This window comes from Dipodomys ordii, unplaced genomic scaffold (assembly GCF_000151885.1).
Source record: "Dipodomys ordii isolate 6190 unplaced genomic scaffold, Dord_2.0 Scaffold79, whole genome shotgun sequence".
Lineage (NCBI taxonomy): Eukaryota > Metazoa > Chordata > Mammalia > Rodentia > Heteromyidae > Dipodomys > Dipodomys ordii.
In genome coordinates, this window is record NW_012267295.1 from 930197 (window position 1) to 947090 (window position 16894).

The window sequence follows — 16894 nt, forward strand, 5'->3', positions numbered from 1 at the left end:
AAAAAAAAAGACTGTTCAGACTATAAGTTCTCTAAGGGCAGGGCAAAGCTGCATTCATTTTTTTATTCCTCAATAGGAATATAGCCTGGCATGTAGGTGATCTATGAATATTAAAAAGATTAATGTAGTTGGGTATGGTGGCACATGCCTGTAATCCAGAACTTGGGAGGCTGAGGCAGAAGGATCAGGAGTTCAAGACCAGCTTGAGCTATATAGTGAGAACCATATATCAAAAACCCAAAAAACAAAAAAGGGTTAATTTAAATTAACATTACAACCTTGGATGTTTTCCTCATTTTGTAAGTAAGAAAACTAATATTCAAAATAAGCATGTTGGCATGGTCACAAAGCTAATATGCCACAAAGCTAAGGCCAGAACTCACAAATTTTTGTTATCACTTCGAGTGACATCTCATGCCCCAAAATCATAGAGTTGAGGACCAACCTTTAAATTGCCATGGTGCTGCTGGGCAGAGCAGGAAGCAGTGAGTAACCATGCAGAGCAGAGCAGCGGGTTTCTGGGAGAGTCCATCTCTGTCCAGGTGAGTGCCAGCATCTTCTCCAGAAGCTCTATCAGGTCCGTGCAGCTCAGGAGCACAGCCGCAACTACAGAGGAAGATTATGGCAAGGGCCACATAGTTACATAGAAACCCGAGCTCAATGCTTGCATATGCCCAGTACCTAGTAGAACTTCAAGCATACAAAAACAAACACAAAGAAATAGCATGAGGCCCTAAGAGTCCCAGCATCACCAGAACACAGGTTATCAGCACCTGAGTGGACCCATGACCACTAGCCTCACATGAATCCTTAGTTGTTTTCTTTTTTCTTTTTTAAGATGAAACAATTAAGCTGGGTGCTAGTGACTTACACCTGTAATCCTAGCTACTCAGGAGGTTCAGATCTGAGGATCGCAGTACATAACCAGCAGGGGCAGGAAAGTCCGTGAGACTCTTATCTCCAATTAACCACCAGAAAACCAGAAGTGGTGCTGTGGCTCAAGTGGTAGAGCACCAGCCTTGAGCTGAAGAGCTGAAGGACATGTGCACCCAGGCCCAGAGTTCAAGCCCCTTAACCAACCAAAAAAGAAAAAGAAAAGAAACAATTGAAAATAGTAAGGGCCCCTAACACTGCCCATTGTTCGCTTCACCATGTCTGCCTGGGTCCCTGTACCTCTTTTCTGACTGCTGGGCGTAGTCTGATGAAGGCTCCAGTACAAGAAGTTGAAGGAAGGTTGTAGAATGTCCACGTCAGAGGGGCTGCACTTCCCACACAATTTGCTCACTGCAAGAAACCAGAGTTCCTGGGCTGGGAATGTGGCTTAGTGGTAGAGTGCTAACCTAGCATCACTGAGGCCCTGGGTTCAATTCCTCAGTACCACATAAACAGAAAAAGCCAGAAGAGGTGCTGTGGCTCAAGTGGTAGAATGCTAGCCTTGAGCAAAAGAAGCTCAGAGACAGTGCCCAGTCCCTGAGTTCAAGCCCCAGAACTGGCAAGAAAAGAAAAGAGAGAGAGAGAGAAGAAAGAAAGAAAGAAAGAAAGAAAGAGAGAGAGAGAGAGAAGGAAAGAAAGAAAGAAAGAAAGAAAGAAAGAAAGGAAGGAAGGAAGGAAGGAAGGAAAAAAGAAGGAAGGAAAGAGAAACCAAGAGTTCCCAGGTGAAAGAAAGAAAGAAGGAAGGAAGGAAGGAAAGAGAAACCAAGAGTTCCCAGGTGACCCTATGGCATAACAGTCTATGGGCTCAACAACACACCAGCATGCACACTTCTCTAGATGAAAGCCTACACCTAACTAATTTCAAAATGTCAGTCTTGGAAAGCATGCCCAAATGAAATGTCTCTGACATGGCACCCATGTGCTAACCTGAAGGCACATTCAGACCCTCCATCTGGTCTAACCATATAAGTAGCCCACAGAATCACAGCAACCAGAACAGACAGTAGTTGTTCCCAAACAAAGTGATTTAAGCTGGTCAAGGGCATATGACACCACAGACTTCAGGATGCAAAGGGACTCAGAAGTCATCTAGGCCAATATGCTACCTTAGCAGGTGTCCCTAGACCATCCAGTTTTCCAATGGAACTCTGTGATGGTGGTGGATATGCCGTTCCTTACCTTGGCCATATTATCTCCTCATCCCTGTTTCTTCTCTTTTTTTATTTTTGAGACAGTGTAATACTATGTAGCACAGGCTATCCTTGAATTTGGGTTCCTCATAGCTAAGCTTTGTTACTGCTAGGATTATAGGAATGTTCCATCACACCCAGTGGCTGTATTCTCTTTCTTGTACCACCTCCTTCTGGCTAGTTCTGTAACTCTCATTCGATAATCAAGATTCAGCTCAGGCCAATTTTCCTAGCACTCAGGAGGATGAGTCAGGTCAACTCTTAGTTCAATGCCAACCTGGGCTATATGGTAATCCCCTTGTCTCAAAAACAAAAGACAGGTATGGTGGTATATGCTTATAATCCCAGCTTACTCAGGAGGGAAAGATCAGAATTGTGAGCCCAGACCAGCCTGGGAAAAAGGTTAGTAAAATGCTATTTCAACTAATAAATCAGGCATGGTGATGTCCCTCTATAATCCCAGCTACTGGGAAGTTTAGGTAGGAAGATGGTGGTTCAAGGCTGTTCCCAAGAGAAAACTCGAAGACCCTGTCTGAAAATTTTAAACAAATACACAAAAAGGACTAGGGGTATGGTTAAAGTGGTATAATGACTGCAAGCAAGCTCAAAGCTCTTGGTTCAAAACCTACTGCTGCCAAAAAAATAAAAATAAAGAAGATTCAGGTCAAACTTTAACTCCCCAGTGAAGTTCCTATAACCTCTCCAGATTGGATGACTCTTCTGCACTCCTCCACAATAGAGAAGTTATGACACTGAAGAACAGACAGCAACAGAACATATCCTTCTCCAGGGAATTGTCACTCTCTCTATAACAATATAAAACCTACCCAAGGCTCTTTTTGGCAGCCACATCACATCAAACTGATTTGTCTTGTGGTCAGCTGGACAAGCAGGTTTCCCTTCCCCCTACCAACATGTTTACCCCTTAAGCAAAGTCCTCTGCACCCAGTGTTTTCTAATACAAGTACTCAAGAATGTGAGTGTGCACTATATTTCACATTCAGGTTTCATCCTGTTACTCCTTGTCAGCTTTTTTTGGTGCCAATAATGGAGTTTGACCTTAGCCCCTGAATGCTGCCCCTTAGCTTTTCCTGCTCAAGACTGGCTCTCTTCCACTAGAGCAACAGCTGCACTTCTGGTTTTTTGGTGGTCAGTTGGAGATAAGAGCTTCATGGACTTTCCTGGTGGGGATGGCTTTAAAACCTCAATCCTCAGCTAGGATTACAGGCATGAGGCACTGACACCCAGCTTGTCAGAAGCTCTTCCAGGTTGATTTTTTTTTTTGTCAGTCATGGGGCCTGAACTCTGGGCCTGGGCACTGTTCCTCAGCTCTTCAGCTCAAGGCTAGGTCACAGTGCCACTTGAGCCACAGTGCCACTTCCAGCTTTTTCTGTTGAGGAATCAAACCCAGGACCCCAGGCATGCAAGGCAAGCACTCTGCCACTGAGCCACCTTCCCAGCTCCATTCCAGGTTGATTTTTATCACATACAGATCGCTCTCTAGCTTGATGTCAACCTTGATCTGACAGTAATAATCAGCACTGAGCAGAGGCAGGGTATGGAGAAGTCCCCAGAGGTCCTCTCTGAGCCTGTCTTGATCCCTCAAGGTTTGGACTCTAGGTGAGGAAAGCTACTCATTCTCACCTATGGCCAAAGAACCTAAGTGCATATATTTTGAAAACATTTTTCCTTGCCCTTTCAATCTTCCTTCAATAATTCTTTCTACAGGCACTGCCTATGAAATAGCGACTACATGGATAAGCAATGGAAAGGTCACAACAAGGTCTGGTGTGTGGGAAGGAAAGGTTCCTAGAGAACAGTGGGGTCAGCTGGGTCAGCAGTGGGATGACGTAGAAAGCTGTCCTAGTGCCAGGAAACACGAACTGATACAGGCACTATATGGACATTCCACATCTACCAGATTACATATTCCTATCTGAACCCTAAGCTAGGAAATACTGTTATATCTTACCTGTGAGGAATCTAGGTTTGGTGCATGCAAAGTTACTTCAAGAGGTCTTTTGGACTCCATGGCGTGTGCCTGTCACACTCTGATTTTGAGGAGGTGTTGTGGGGAGGTTTTTCAAACACTTGTTGGCAACAAGCAAAGGAAATCTTAAGAGATCTCTCAGCCCTGGAGGACAAAATGAACCCCCATCTTCTGCCAAAAGGGTAAAAGAGTGGAAAAATGAAGAAACACTAGCAGTACTGGGTTCCACCACACATCAGCCCTGGGTCCATGGGCACTTTCTGAAGAAGCCAAAATACCTTGGTGAAGGAGTTTCATGGCCATGCTGTCCAGTTCTTGTTTTGACTCAGTCCTCAGTTGTACCAGTGACAGGAGGTTCAGCAGCAGTGACAAGTTCTCTGAGACTGTGAAGAACATGGATAGCTGGTCAGGGAGCCTGGACACAGAGCATCTGAGTTCTCTATCTCCAAAGGGATGAGGAATTTACCCGTCTCCTATCTCCTTCCTTCTTTGTGGAATACAGAGCTAACTGGTACACTGAACACAAACTCCAGATTGTTATCAGGAATTCTCTATTTTACCTAAGTCCATCAAAAGTCACAGTATAGAATGGCATATGTCTGAAATTTATTACTTGGGAGAAAGAAGCAAGCAGACTGAGTTTGAGGCCAGCCTGGATAACGTTAGCTAAAACTTATCTCAAACACAAAATAAAATCAAAAGGGCTAAGAGTGAAACTCGAGTTATAGAACACTGGCCTAGCAAGCATGATGCCCTGGGATTTAATCTCCAGCACCAAGGAAAAACCACTCCCACATGAAACAAGAATTCTTAGTCCAGGCTGGGAAGGTGGCTCAGTGGTAGAGCGCTTGCCTTGCATGCCTGAGGCCCTGGGTTCGATTCCTCAGCACCACAAAAGCACAAAGAAAAAAGCCGGAAGTGGCACTGTGGCTCAAGTGGTAGAGCACTAGCCTTGAGCTGAAGAGCTGAGGGATAGCGCCCAGGCCCAGAGATCAGGCCCCACAACCAGACCAAAAAAAAAAAAAAGAATTCTTAGTCCTATTGTTCAGTTAAAAAATTGAGGCTCACAGTGGCTGAGTGACTTTTCTAACTCAGCTAATAAAAGGGAGGGTTAGATTATCTGAATGTTCGTGACCTCCTCAATTTTCCATGATGACCTCCGATGTGAAGGGAATTTGAAGGAGGTAGGGCATTTCATAAGGGCTGACTAGGTCATGCATAAGGACAGAGCCTCCAACAAATGGGATGGAGATTCCAAAAAGCTCCTTTCTTGCCTCTTCTGCATTAAAAAAAATGTTACAAAATGAGCCACACATCTACAGTATTCTGTTATAGCTGGAAAACACTAAGACACAGGAGCAGAACCTAAGTATGAATCTGGTACCTAGTACCTTTCTTACCACACATTTCCTTCCATCATATGGTTTTTGTTGTTGTTGTTTTAGCAGTCATAAAGCTTCAACTCAGGGCCTGGGCTCTGTCCCTGAGCTCTTTTGCTCAAAGCTAGTGCTCTACCATTTTGAGCTGCAGTGCTACTTCTGGTTTTCAGGTTAATTGGAGGGAAGAGTCTCACCCACTGTCCTGCCTTGGCTGGCTTTAAACTGCAATCCTCAGATCTCATTCTCCTGAGTAGCAAGGATTATAGGTGTGAGCCACCAGCGCTCACCATATTATGATTCTTAAGTATTATTATTATTTAAGTATGTCTTGTTCTTCCTTGCAGAGCAAAAACTCAGCTCCTTTAGATGCCTTTAAATCTGTCTCTAAACCCTAATTCTCAACTAAGTGAGTCATGTGTGTCCTACTTTTTCTGGATGGCTCAGAAAAAAATAGAAGACAAATAAATCCTATTAATTTCCAATCTCGTCATTACTGTACAAGACAACATTTCCTTGACTCCTAGACTTCCACTCCAAATTTGGAAACTATCCTTCTGAATCTCACTGGGAATTTCCAACTCACTACAAATCTAGTCCCCTCCCAGGACCCCTGCTAACTCCTGAGCCTCCCCCAGATTTCCACGTTCTTCTTCCTACTGAGGACTGCCATTCTGGTGACAAGTAGCTCTGAGCACATGCTACTTAGGGTGGGCACATGCACAAATACATCATATACACCCACTCATGTTAAACTCTCTCTCTCTTTCTCTCTCTCTCTTTCTTTCTCTCTCTCTCCCTCTCTCTCTCTCTCTCTCAAAACTGAACATGTTGTATCACATTGGCATGACTCCACTTGTGCAGAAAAACCCTTAATTCTCCCAGAGCTGACCTAACCAGGATAGAGCTGCCCACTCCTGCAGCTGGCCTTCAGGTCAAAAAAACCCCCAAGGCACTTGTAGACTGACTTCCTGCAAGGCAAGGGCTCTAGCACTGAGCCACCTTCCCAGCCCCCCCTTTTTTTTTGGGGGGGGGAGTCCGGTCATGGGAGACTGACCTCCTGATGGGAGGACTACATCCTCCACCAGCAGGTGTTGCAGGGTGAACAGGAAGTGGCCTCGGACAAGACTGCCTACTTGGATATCTTCATTCTTCTTCAGGAAGGTCTTCAGGACAATCAATACCTTGCGGGCTATGTCTGCTGGGCTGGAATAGATAAGGTCCTGCACAGGAAAGAAAGAAGGCAGAATTCAGAGGGTATCACAGCCTGGGTCAGGTAGAAAATAAGGAAGAGAGGAACAGGGGAAGTTTTCATGATGATAGTGTCACAGAAATGAATAAGCTCCTACTTATTCAGAACCCATTTTGTACCAAAGGCTCTGCTGGGTACACTGACTCCTCATGCACTCTTGACTAAGCCATTCTACTAATTCCATCCCAAGCTAGATTGAACAGAGGTTCCAACAGATTATGATTTGCCTAAGGCCACTTAAGCTATTTGTTACACAAAGGATGAATGTAAGTCTCTGGACTCCAAGCCCAACTCTCCTGCTTTTCAGGATGCCTTCTTCTTGCAAAAGAAAATATTAGGGTCAGGAAAAGGTTGTTTTCAGGACAGGGAACCTGAGGTGTGCCAGAAGGGAGAAAAGAAGGAGAGAGAATGGAGATGTCATAAGCAAGGAAAACAATAGGCTAGGACAGATTTAGGGCACAGAAAGGAAAAGTGAGGGCCAGGTCAAGCCCCTTCTGTGCCCTGGCATCTGCCTATCCCTGCCCCAAGCGATTAAAGGGTTTGGACTCAGAAAATGGGAAGGGACATTGGTTTTTGTTTTGCTATCAGAGTTATTTTAATGAGCGTATGTTAAAGGCAAAACCAGTCAGAAGCTGTACCAGTGCTTGTACTGCTGATAGCTCCTGGCACCTCCCAGCTCAAACAAGCCAATTCTTTTGGACAAGCTAATGTGTTAGGCCAGTTAGTACTGGGTGCTATGAATCCAAGGTCACACACAGAATCTCTCTCTCCAGGGAGGACAAATCCTGACATAGAGACCTGACTTCAGGGTAAACAAATCCTGCTGTGCTAACCACTGAGAAGTAGGGAAGGATAGGGGTACAGAGGCATCTGGCTTGGCTCTTTCCAAACTTCTGCAGATACTGAAGAAACAAATAAAAATATCAGTAGCAACTCCTCAGTGAGGGCTTAATAATGCATGTACGGTGTTGTGTTTGTGTAGTAACTGTGCATTTGTTTATATGCTGTTTCTGTCTTTACACTAACTCCTCTAATTAGGTATCACAGATATTTCTCAAATGGGGAAACTGAAGCGAATTAATAAGAAATTAGTAGTGTTATAAATTCTAGGGGCTGGGAAGGGAAGGTGGCTCAGACGTAGAGTGCTTGTCTTACATGCATGAGGCCCTGGGTTTGATTCCTTGGCACCATATAAGCAGGAAAAAAAAAAGCCAGAAGTGGTGCTGTGGCTCAAGTGGTACAGTGCTAACCTTGAGCTGAAGAGCTGAGGGACAGTGGCCAGGCCCAGAATTCAAGCCCCATGACCAACCAAAAAAAAAAAAGTCTATTATACTGTGTTAGTGAAGGGATAAGATATTCCACCTCTGACACTTTTTTATTTTTGGTGGGTTGTGGGTCTTGAACTCTGGGCCTGGGCGCTGTCCCTCAGCTCTTAAGCTCAAGGCAAGCACTCTACCACTTAAGCTACAGTGCCACTTCCAGTTGTCTGGTAGTTTATTGGAGATAAGAGTCTGATGGACCTTCCTGCCTGGGCTAGCTTTGAACTGTGATCCTCAGATCTCAGCCTCCTGAGCTAGCTAGAATTACAGGCATGAGCCACTGGCGCCCGGCTGACACTTTTTATGATTCAGAAAACACCTCCGGGCAGAGAAGATCACAGAACAGAGGGCTAGGAAAAAATCTGCATCATTTCAGAACCAAGCACAGTGGCACACACCTGCCATCCCAGGCTTGGAAGATTCAGGCAGGAAGATCTTAAATTAAGGCCCACCTGAACTAGCCATCGAGTTTGAGGCCAGCCTGGGATACTTAGCAAGACCCTTTCTCAAAAGATAATAACAATGTCTATATTATTCCATCCAACTCTTACTTCACGGAGTGGGAGAGTGGGAGAGTGATCTGCTCAAGGTCAAGGGGCCAAGTCAGAACCATTTTCCTGGTTTTACTTCTTCAGTGGCCCATGCCTGCCTTACTGCCATAGAGCTAGTCCCTCTGAAATCTGAGGTCTAAAAGGTCTAAAGATCTAAAAGGAAAGAGACTACTTGGTCTTTTGGTGTTCATAGTGAAAGCTGGGGAAAGTGTACCTTCCATCATCTGGGTTAAGTGGGAAGGTAGTTGGCAGAACTACATTTGCTGTTATCCACAGCTGTCCAAACTCTCTTAGGACTGGACCTATTAGGATGAGTTGGCCAAGCAAACAGCTTTGTGACATCATTGTTTTTCACATCTAAAACCACCTACAAAAACGACCACCCATTGATAATAGTAGTAATTAACAGCCTTGTTTTCAGCTGTTAATTACCCATATCAAAGCCAGAAATTGATACCAACACCTATTTTTAGACATTTTTCCCCTTCTTGTGGCAAGAAGCCAGGGAGAAAATGGTATGAATTATATACGTGAACAAAAACTTGTTCCTTGCTGTTCTTTTTTATCACTCCTACTTCTTTTCTTTCTCTCTTTTTCTTTCTTTTTTTTTTGTCGGTTGTGGGGCTTGAACTCTTGGCCTGGGTGCTGTCCCTGAGCTCTTAAGCTCAAAGCTAGTGCTCTACCACTTGAGCCACAGCACCTCTTCCAATTTTCTGGTGGTTTATCAGGAGGCTGAGATCTGAGGATCACAGTTCAAAGCCAGCCCAGTCAGGAAAGTCCATGAGACTCTTATCTCCAATTAACCACCAGAAAACTGGAAGTGGTGCTGTGGCTCAAGCACTTGCCTTGAGCTGAAGAGGTGAGGGACGACACCCAGGCCCTGAATTCAAGTCCCAGGACCTAGGGGGGAAAAAAACACAAAAAACTATTAGGGTCGCCAACAATTTTACTTATGCCTGCAAAAGTATGTTGAGCGAATAATATTATCATGTATGTCAACTCATGGGCCTACAGACGTGTCTGTCTATATGTCCTTGAGGCCTTCTTTGATCTTAAGACAGAATCAAGCAGAATCTGCTTGACAGAGTGGGTAGAAAAGTAAAAAGGAATGGTGACTAAGATCCACATTTTATAGTTACAACCTCTGGGGAGTAGAGAGGCACATTTCTATGAGTGGACAGATTTCTACCAGGTTTAGTAATGGGTATGGATTCATAGAAACCAGGTACCCACAAATAGGAAGTTATTTCCCACTCACATGCAGAAAGCCGTAAGTTCAGAAGTAGAAAGAAGCAGCTATGGGTGCCTCTTATTTCTGTCTCACAGAAGTCTGGGCATCGCTGAATGAATGAGTGGTCACCTACCATCAAAATGAGCAGAATGCTGGGGCTGCTTCTGAGTATCTGGAACAGGTCTGTGAAGCTGGGAGGAAGGGTGGGCTGTTCAGCAAAAGGGACATCATCCAGTTCCTCATAGTTGCTCCCTTCAAAGGAGAACCAAAGTTCCAGAACACGGTGCCCAAACCTACTCATCAACTCTGGATACACCAGGAAGAACCTGAGCAGGTGGGGGTGGTGAGTGTAGACCAAGTACAAGTCAGAGATGCTCTCTAGGAATTTTCTGATTGCACTAACCACTGTCTGGAGGCAAAAGAAAGAAAGGAATTAAATGCACTTTGCAAATGATCTGAGACCCCTGTCTAACCAAGACATGACTAGAGTAAGTGTACTGACATCTCAGGACTGAGCTACTAGATTATCACTGGCTTATCTCCCAAGGCACTCTGGTAAGAAAACTCCCACAGTATTTACAATAGTTTTCAATTGGAGTTGATTTTATTCCCCATGGAAGCTTTGACAAAGTCTAGAGATATTTTTTTTAATTTTTTTTTGGGGGGGGTCCGGTTGTGGGGCCTGAACTCTGGGCCTGGGCGCTGTCCCTCAGCTCTTCAGCTCAAGGCTAGCGCTCTACCACTTGAGTCACAGCGCCACTTCCGGCTTTTTTCTTTTTGTTTATGTGGTGCTGAGGAATCAAACCCAGGGCCTCAGGCATGCAAGGCAAGCGCTCTACCACTGAGCCACCTTCCCAGCCCTCTAGAGATATTTTTAATTTTTACCTTGATTGATTCAGAAGTGCCTAGGAGATTATTACTCCAGGCTTTGACTACAAAAACATTTCCAGAGAAGATTAAGTGGGGAGATAGGTCTGCATGTGTATGGCACCATTCCATAGCTAGGAGCCTAGATAGAATAAAATGAGAAAGTACAGGCATTGTCTTTGTTTCCCAGCTGTCATGATATGAGCTTCTCTGCTCTGTTAGTACTAGAATCACTGAAATCATGAGCCAAAAAAAGGCTTCCTCCCTGAAGTTGTTTTCTCAGGTACTTTGTCACCTATGGAGACCATCTAAGCAACGTAACTACTCTAAGAGTTAGGGTTTGAACTTGGATCATTTTGGTCTTTGACCCAATTTGAATTAGTTTTTGTGTAAGACATAGAAGGTGCCGGGCGCCAGTGGCTCATGCCTATAATCCTAGCTACTCAGGAGGCTGAGATCTGAGGATGACGGTTCAAAGCCAGCCCGGGCAAGGAAAGTCCGTGAATCTCTTATCTCCAATAATCCCCCAGAAAACTGGAAGTGGCGCTGTGGCTCAAGCTGTAGAGCACTGGCCTTGAGCTGTAGAGCTGACGGATAGCGCCCAAGCCCAGAGTTCAAGCCCCATGACCGACCAAAAAAAAAAAAAAAAGACATAGAAGGTAAGTGTCCAACTTTATTATTTTATGTGTAGATATCCAGTTGTCCTTGATGATTTGTTTAGTATTATTTCCCTTATTGAATTATTTTCTCACTCTTACCAAAAATAAAATTATGAATTTATTTCTGGACTCTCATTCCTAGTATACTGGTCTATATTGAACACTTATCCCACACTATCCTGACATTTTCTTTAGTACTATAGATTGAACTAAGGGCCTCATCCTTCTTAGGCAAGCACTCTACCACTTGCAGCCCATTTTTACATTGGTTATTTTCAAGGTACTGTCTCAATTTATGCTTAAATTAGCCTGTTCTGTGATCTTCCTACTAGTGCTCCCCCGCATAGCTCCCCCCATTGCTAAGATGGAGTCTTACAAACTTATTTTGAACGGTTATCCCGCATTACTATAGCTCTTTGAGCGCTGAAATCAGTATGTTCTTAATTTTCAAGATTATTTTGCCTAATTTGGCTCCCTTTCATTTCCAAATGAATTTTTGGACCAGCTTGTTCATTTTTGAAAAAAAGAATAAAACAGCTGGAATTCTGGTAGAGATTGCATAGAATCTATAGATCAATTTGGGGATTACTGCCACCTTAACATGTTTAAGTCTTATGATTAATGAACACAGAAGGCTATTTATTTAGGTCTTTTTAATTTCTTGAAAAAAATTAAAGAAACAGAAATAGTTTGAAAATATTACTGTACAAATTGCTTTATATTTTTAAGTTTAATCCTAAGTATTTAATTTCTTGATGTTATAGTAAATGGTATTGTTTTAATTCCATTTTCAAGCATGCTACTAAAGACTTAAGTCTACCTTTTGGCTCCTCTCCATTCTATTCCCATATAACTTAGCTAAGGCATATTGAACTGGGCTTCCTTCCTTCAATAGAATTGGCAGCTTCTCCATCCCTCTTCCTACTTCATGGTGCTGGAGATGAAAGCATACTATGTACCATTGATTTATATCTCCAGCCCCAATTTCTTACATCTGTATCTTAAATTATGTTCTACATTCAGCCTGAAAGTTAACTCTTCATTTCCCCCAGTCATTCCTATGTGCTTTGCTGGTTCTTGACTGGTCCTCCAGCTGCAGGAGACCACTCAATGCTGAAGTGGCTTATCTAACATCTTTTTTAATCTCCCGGCAAATTGGTGCTCTCAGAGCATAGAGAAATTGTTTGATTCATCCCAAATTGACAGGGGTCCACAAGGCATCTCTTATTAAATGGACAATCTATGTTAATTGAGTTGATAAAATGGTAAGCAGCAAATAAAAATCCATATACATTGAGTAGTATTCAAGACTTAAGAAACGCCGATCAAAATGGAATGAAATTGCTGAGAAGGAAATGTTTCCAGAGATAGGTATAGTGTGATACTCTGAAATTTCCATTATCCCAGACATACCCACACTCCAGTTGCTGGGAGTCCACATATACAATGGCCCATCTCCTGCTTTCCACAGAAGATGAAGGATTGTGAGTGTCAAAAGTGATCCTAGAGCCAGGCACCAGTGGCTCATGCCTGTAATTCTAACTACTGAGGAGGCTAAGATCTGAGGATTGTGGTTCGAAGCCAGCCCTGGCAGAAAAGTCTGTGAGACTCTCATCTCCAATAAACCACTCCAAAAAAACCAGAAATGGCACTGTGGCTCAAGTAGTAGAACACCAGCCTTGAACACAAAGAGGCTCAGGGACAGCGCCAGAGCTCTGAGTTCAAGCCCCAGGATCGATCAAAAAAAAAAAAAAGTGATCTCAGAAATGACTCTTGCCAAACCTGTTCTGAATGGCAGGTCCAAGGCCCACAAAGAAGCAGACATTCCCAGGGATGTGAAAGACATTAGTGGAAAAATCTGAATGTGGATTCACTTCTGTGCAAAGGGAATTCACAAGTAGAAAATAGCAAGGCAAATATACTTTTTACCTGACTTAAGTCACTGTAACCCTTCTGTACATCACCTTTATAACAACAACAAAAATTTTAAAAGTGAAAATAGCAAGGCAGCCTTCTCATAGAAGATACTAAATGAGGAAGGGAAGTTCAAAGATGTAGGCAAAAGAAAGACCTGGGGGCTAGCAGGTAACTCTTGAAGAAGTCCTTAAGGTTGTATATTAGGCCATCTGTCCTGTGCAGTCCCATTACCCATCAAGACCCTCAGTGAGAGCTGGGCACCGGTGGCTCACGCCAGTAATCCTAGCTACTCAGGAGGCTGAGATCTGAGGATCAGGATTCAAGGCCAGCCTGGGGCAAGAAAGACTGTGAGACTCCTATCTCCAATAAACCACTAGAAAACTGGAAATGGCGCTGTAGCTCAAGTGGTAGAGCACTTGCCTTGAGCTGAAGAGCTGAGGGACAGAGCCCAGGCCCAGAGTTCAAGCCCCACGACCGACCAAAAAAAAAAAAGAACCTCAGTGACCAAAAAGAATGTTCCACTCCCCATTCGAAAGCCAGCTACCTACAACAGAGCTTCTCTATATTCAGAAGCTAAATGAACCTTAGTCTGCCTTCTTTCTCATTTTTTTTCCTCACTGTTGTTTTCTTTTCCTTCCTTCCTTCCTTTCTTTTTTTTTCTTTCTTTCTTTTTCACCAGTCCTGGGGCTTGAACTCAGGGCCTGGGCTCTGTCCTTGAGCCTCATTGTGCTCAAGGTTAGTGCTGTACCACTTGAGCCACAGCACCACTTCTGGCTTTTTTGAGCAGTTTATTACAGATAAGAGTCTCATGGGGCTAGGAAGGTGGCTCAGTGGTAGAGTGCTTGCCTTGAATACATAAGGCCCTGGGTATGGATTCCTCACCACCACATAAGCAGAAAAAGCCGGAAGTGGCACTGGGGCTCAAGTGGTAGAGCACTAGCCTTGAGCTGAAGAGCTAAGGGACAGCACCCAGGCCCAGAGTTCAGGCCCCATGACCGACAAAAAAAAGAGTCTCATGGACTTTCCTGCCTAGACTGGCTTCAAACCACGATCCTCAGATCTCAGCCTCCTGAGTAGCTAGGATTATAGGCATAAGTCATCAACTCACAATCCAAACAGAATAACTTCCTTCAGGCTTAGTGGTATAGTGCTTGCCTAGCATGCATGAAGCCTTGGGTTCGATTCCTTAGTACCATATAAACAAAAAAAAAATCAGAAGTGGTACTGTGACTCAAGTGATAGAGTGCTAGCCTTGAGCAAAAAGGAAGCTCAGGGACAGTGCCCAGGCCCTGAGTTCAAGCCGCAGGACTGGCAAAAAAAAAAAAAAGTTGAATAAAATGAATAAATGAGAGAAAAGAGAAAACTCACCCTAATAGAATTCCAACAAAAAATATAGAAGTAGTTGGAGTTGTGGTTTATGTCTGTAATCCTAGCCACTTGGAGGCTGAGATCATAGGATTACAGTTCAAAGCTAGCCTCAGGCAGAAAAGTCCAAGAAACTCTATCTCCAACTAGCAATAAAGCTTAACTTGGTTCAAGTGCTACTCGGCAGCTAGGGCAACAAAGAAACAAGCTGAGCAAGAGTACAAAGCCCTAATTACAAAAATGATCAGCTATCCACTTTGTTTGATGAATATCACCAGAAAGAGATAAAATACCTCACAGCTCTCTCCTTCACAAACCAGACTAGTGTCAAGGAAAGAGCCTTGAGAATCAGGTGAGTCTAGGTGGAATACTGGCTCCTCTATCAATTTATTGTGTGCCCTAGAGAAAGTTACTTTCACATTTTCTGATCTATGAAATGGAAATACAATCTCCACCTCCCAAGACTGTTGAGAGAATTAGTTAACTTATATACGCTCTGTATGTATCAGCCCTCTCCTCCTCTCTACTTCTGTTCACTACCATTGTCTTTCCATCTCTATTTATGTATCTATGTATGTATGTATCTATCTATCTATCTTCTATCTATCATGTTCCACCAAGGAATATTAGCAGAAAAAGGTACCAGAAGAGGAGAGCCCCAGTAATCTGACCCATACCTCACGCAGTACACTGTCCTTGTCTTGGCAGATTGCAAGCAGATAGATAGAGGCTCTGCAGATTACTGGTGGTGGAAGCTCACCCTGGTCCTGTAGAGATAGGAGGAAGCTTTGCACAGCCTCCAATAACTGTGCCGCTGGGACAAACCTGTTGACCAAAGAGATCTTTTAGTGAGAAAGGCAGAACTGCAGGGTCAATGAACGCTCCTATCCTGCCTGGCCACATTGTCGCTAAGATTACTGTTCTGCCTAAGTGTGCCCACAGCCTCCATGCTGTATAGACTTCCACACATTGCCATACATTTCCATCACAGATAGCCCTTGTGCAAGACTGCTGTGGGACCAAGACTGCTCAGTCACACTTATCTATGAGTTGAGCCAGCACTGTTAAAGAAAGAAAGCTATTGTGTGGTTCAAAAGGCCCTACTTTAGCAGGCTGTCCATCTCATTCTTCTCATATTTATCATTAGACAATTGTGTGGACTTATATACTCAAAGCAGATACTGGAACAAGAGGAGGGCAGGAGAATTCTATGATAGTTTTTTTTTGTTAGAATATGAAAACTACATGCAAATATATAACATCTTCTCTACTAACCAATAAGTTCCTTGAAGATAAGTATTGTCTTTTTATTTGTTTATATTTATTTATATATTTGTAGACCTAGAGTTTTGAACTCAAAGCCTTGTGCTAGACAAGCAGGCACTTTACCACTTGAGCCAGGTCACTAGCTCATGAGTATATCTTGTCTATTAAAAGTAATTTTAATAATTATAATCATAATCACCTTTGGCCAGGCACTGATGGTTCATGCCCATAATCCTAGCTACTCAGGAGGCTGAGATAGAAGGATCACAGTTCAAAGCTAGCCTAGGCAGGAAAGTCTGTGAGATTCTTATCTCCAATTAACCACAAGAAAAACCAGAAGTGGAGCTGTGGTTCAAAGTGGTAGAGTACTAATCTTGAGCAAAAGAGCGCAGGGTCAGTGTCCGGGCCCTGAGTTCAAGTCCCACAACCGAAAAAAAAAACACTAAAAGTTAAAAAATGCTGAACACTAAATACAGTATAGTATCTTGGATTGTGTTCTCAGACAGAAAGAGGACAGTAGCAGTAACTGGTGAGATATCGATCAAGTCTAGCTAATAGCTGTGAGCCAGTATTTTTAGCTTCTTTGTGTTCTTTTGTTCTTGTTTTTTTTTTTTTTTTTGCTAGTCCTGGGCTTGAACTCAGGGCGTGGGCACTGTCCCTGAGCTTCTTTTGCTCAAAGCTAGCACTGTACCTCTTGAACCACAGTGCTAATTCTGGCTTTTTCTCTTTTTGTTTTGTTTTGTTTTTTGGTTGGTCATGGGGCTTGAACTCTGGGCCTGGGAGCTGTCCTTTAGCTCTTCATTTCAAGGCGAGTGCTCAACCACTTGAGCTACAGCGCCACTTCCGGTTTTCCAGTGGTTTATCGGAGATTAGAGTCTCACAGACTTTCCTGCCCGAGCTGGCTTTGAACCATGATCCTCAGATCTCAGCCTCCTGAGTAGCTAGGATTACAGGTGTGAGCCACCGGTGCCCGGCTTG

At 43.6% G+C, this 16894-nt stretch overlaps 1 protein-coding gene across 1 annotated transcript in view; it reads right to left on the minus strand.

Moving 5' to 3' along the window:
* Mei1 (meiosis inhibitor 1) overlaps positions 1-16894 on the minus strand; it is a 64543-nt gene that overhangs the window by 12411 nt on the left and 35238 nt on the right. The window contains exons 18-23 of the mRNA XM_013024775.1: positions 15328-15475; positions 9976-10251; positions 6547-6712; positions 4392-4496; positions 1174-1284; positions 446-606 (exon numbers count right to left, since the gene is read on the minus strand). Of these exons, the coding sequence (XP_012880229.1) occupies positions 446-606; positions 1174-1284; positions 4392-4496; positions 6547-6712; positions 9976-10251; positions 15328-15475 (967 nt within the window). The remainder of the gene's footprint in view (positions 1-445; positions 607-1173; positions 1285-4391; positions 4497-6546; positions 6713-9975; positions 10252-15327; positions 15476-16894) is intronic.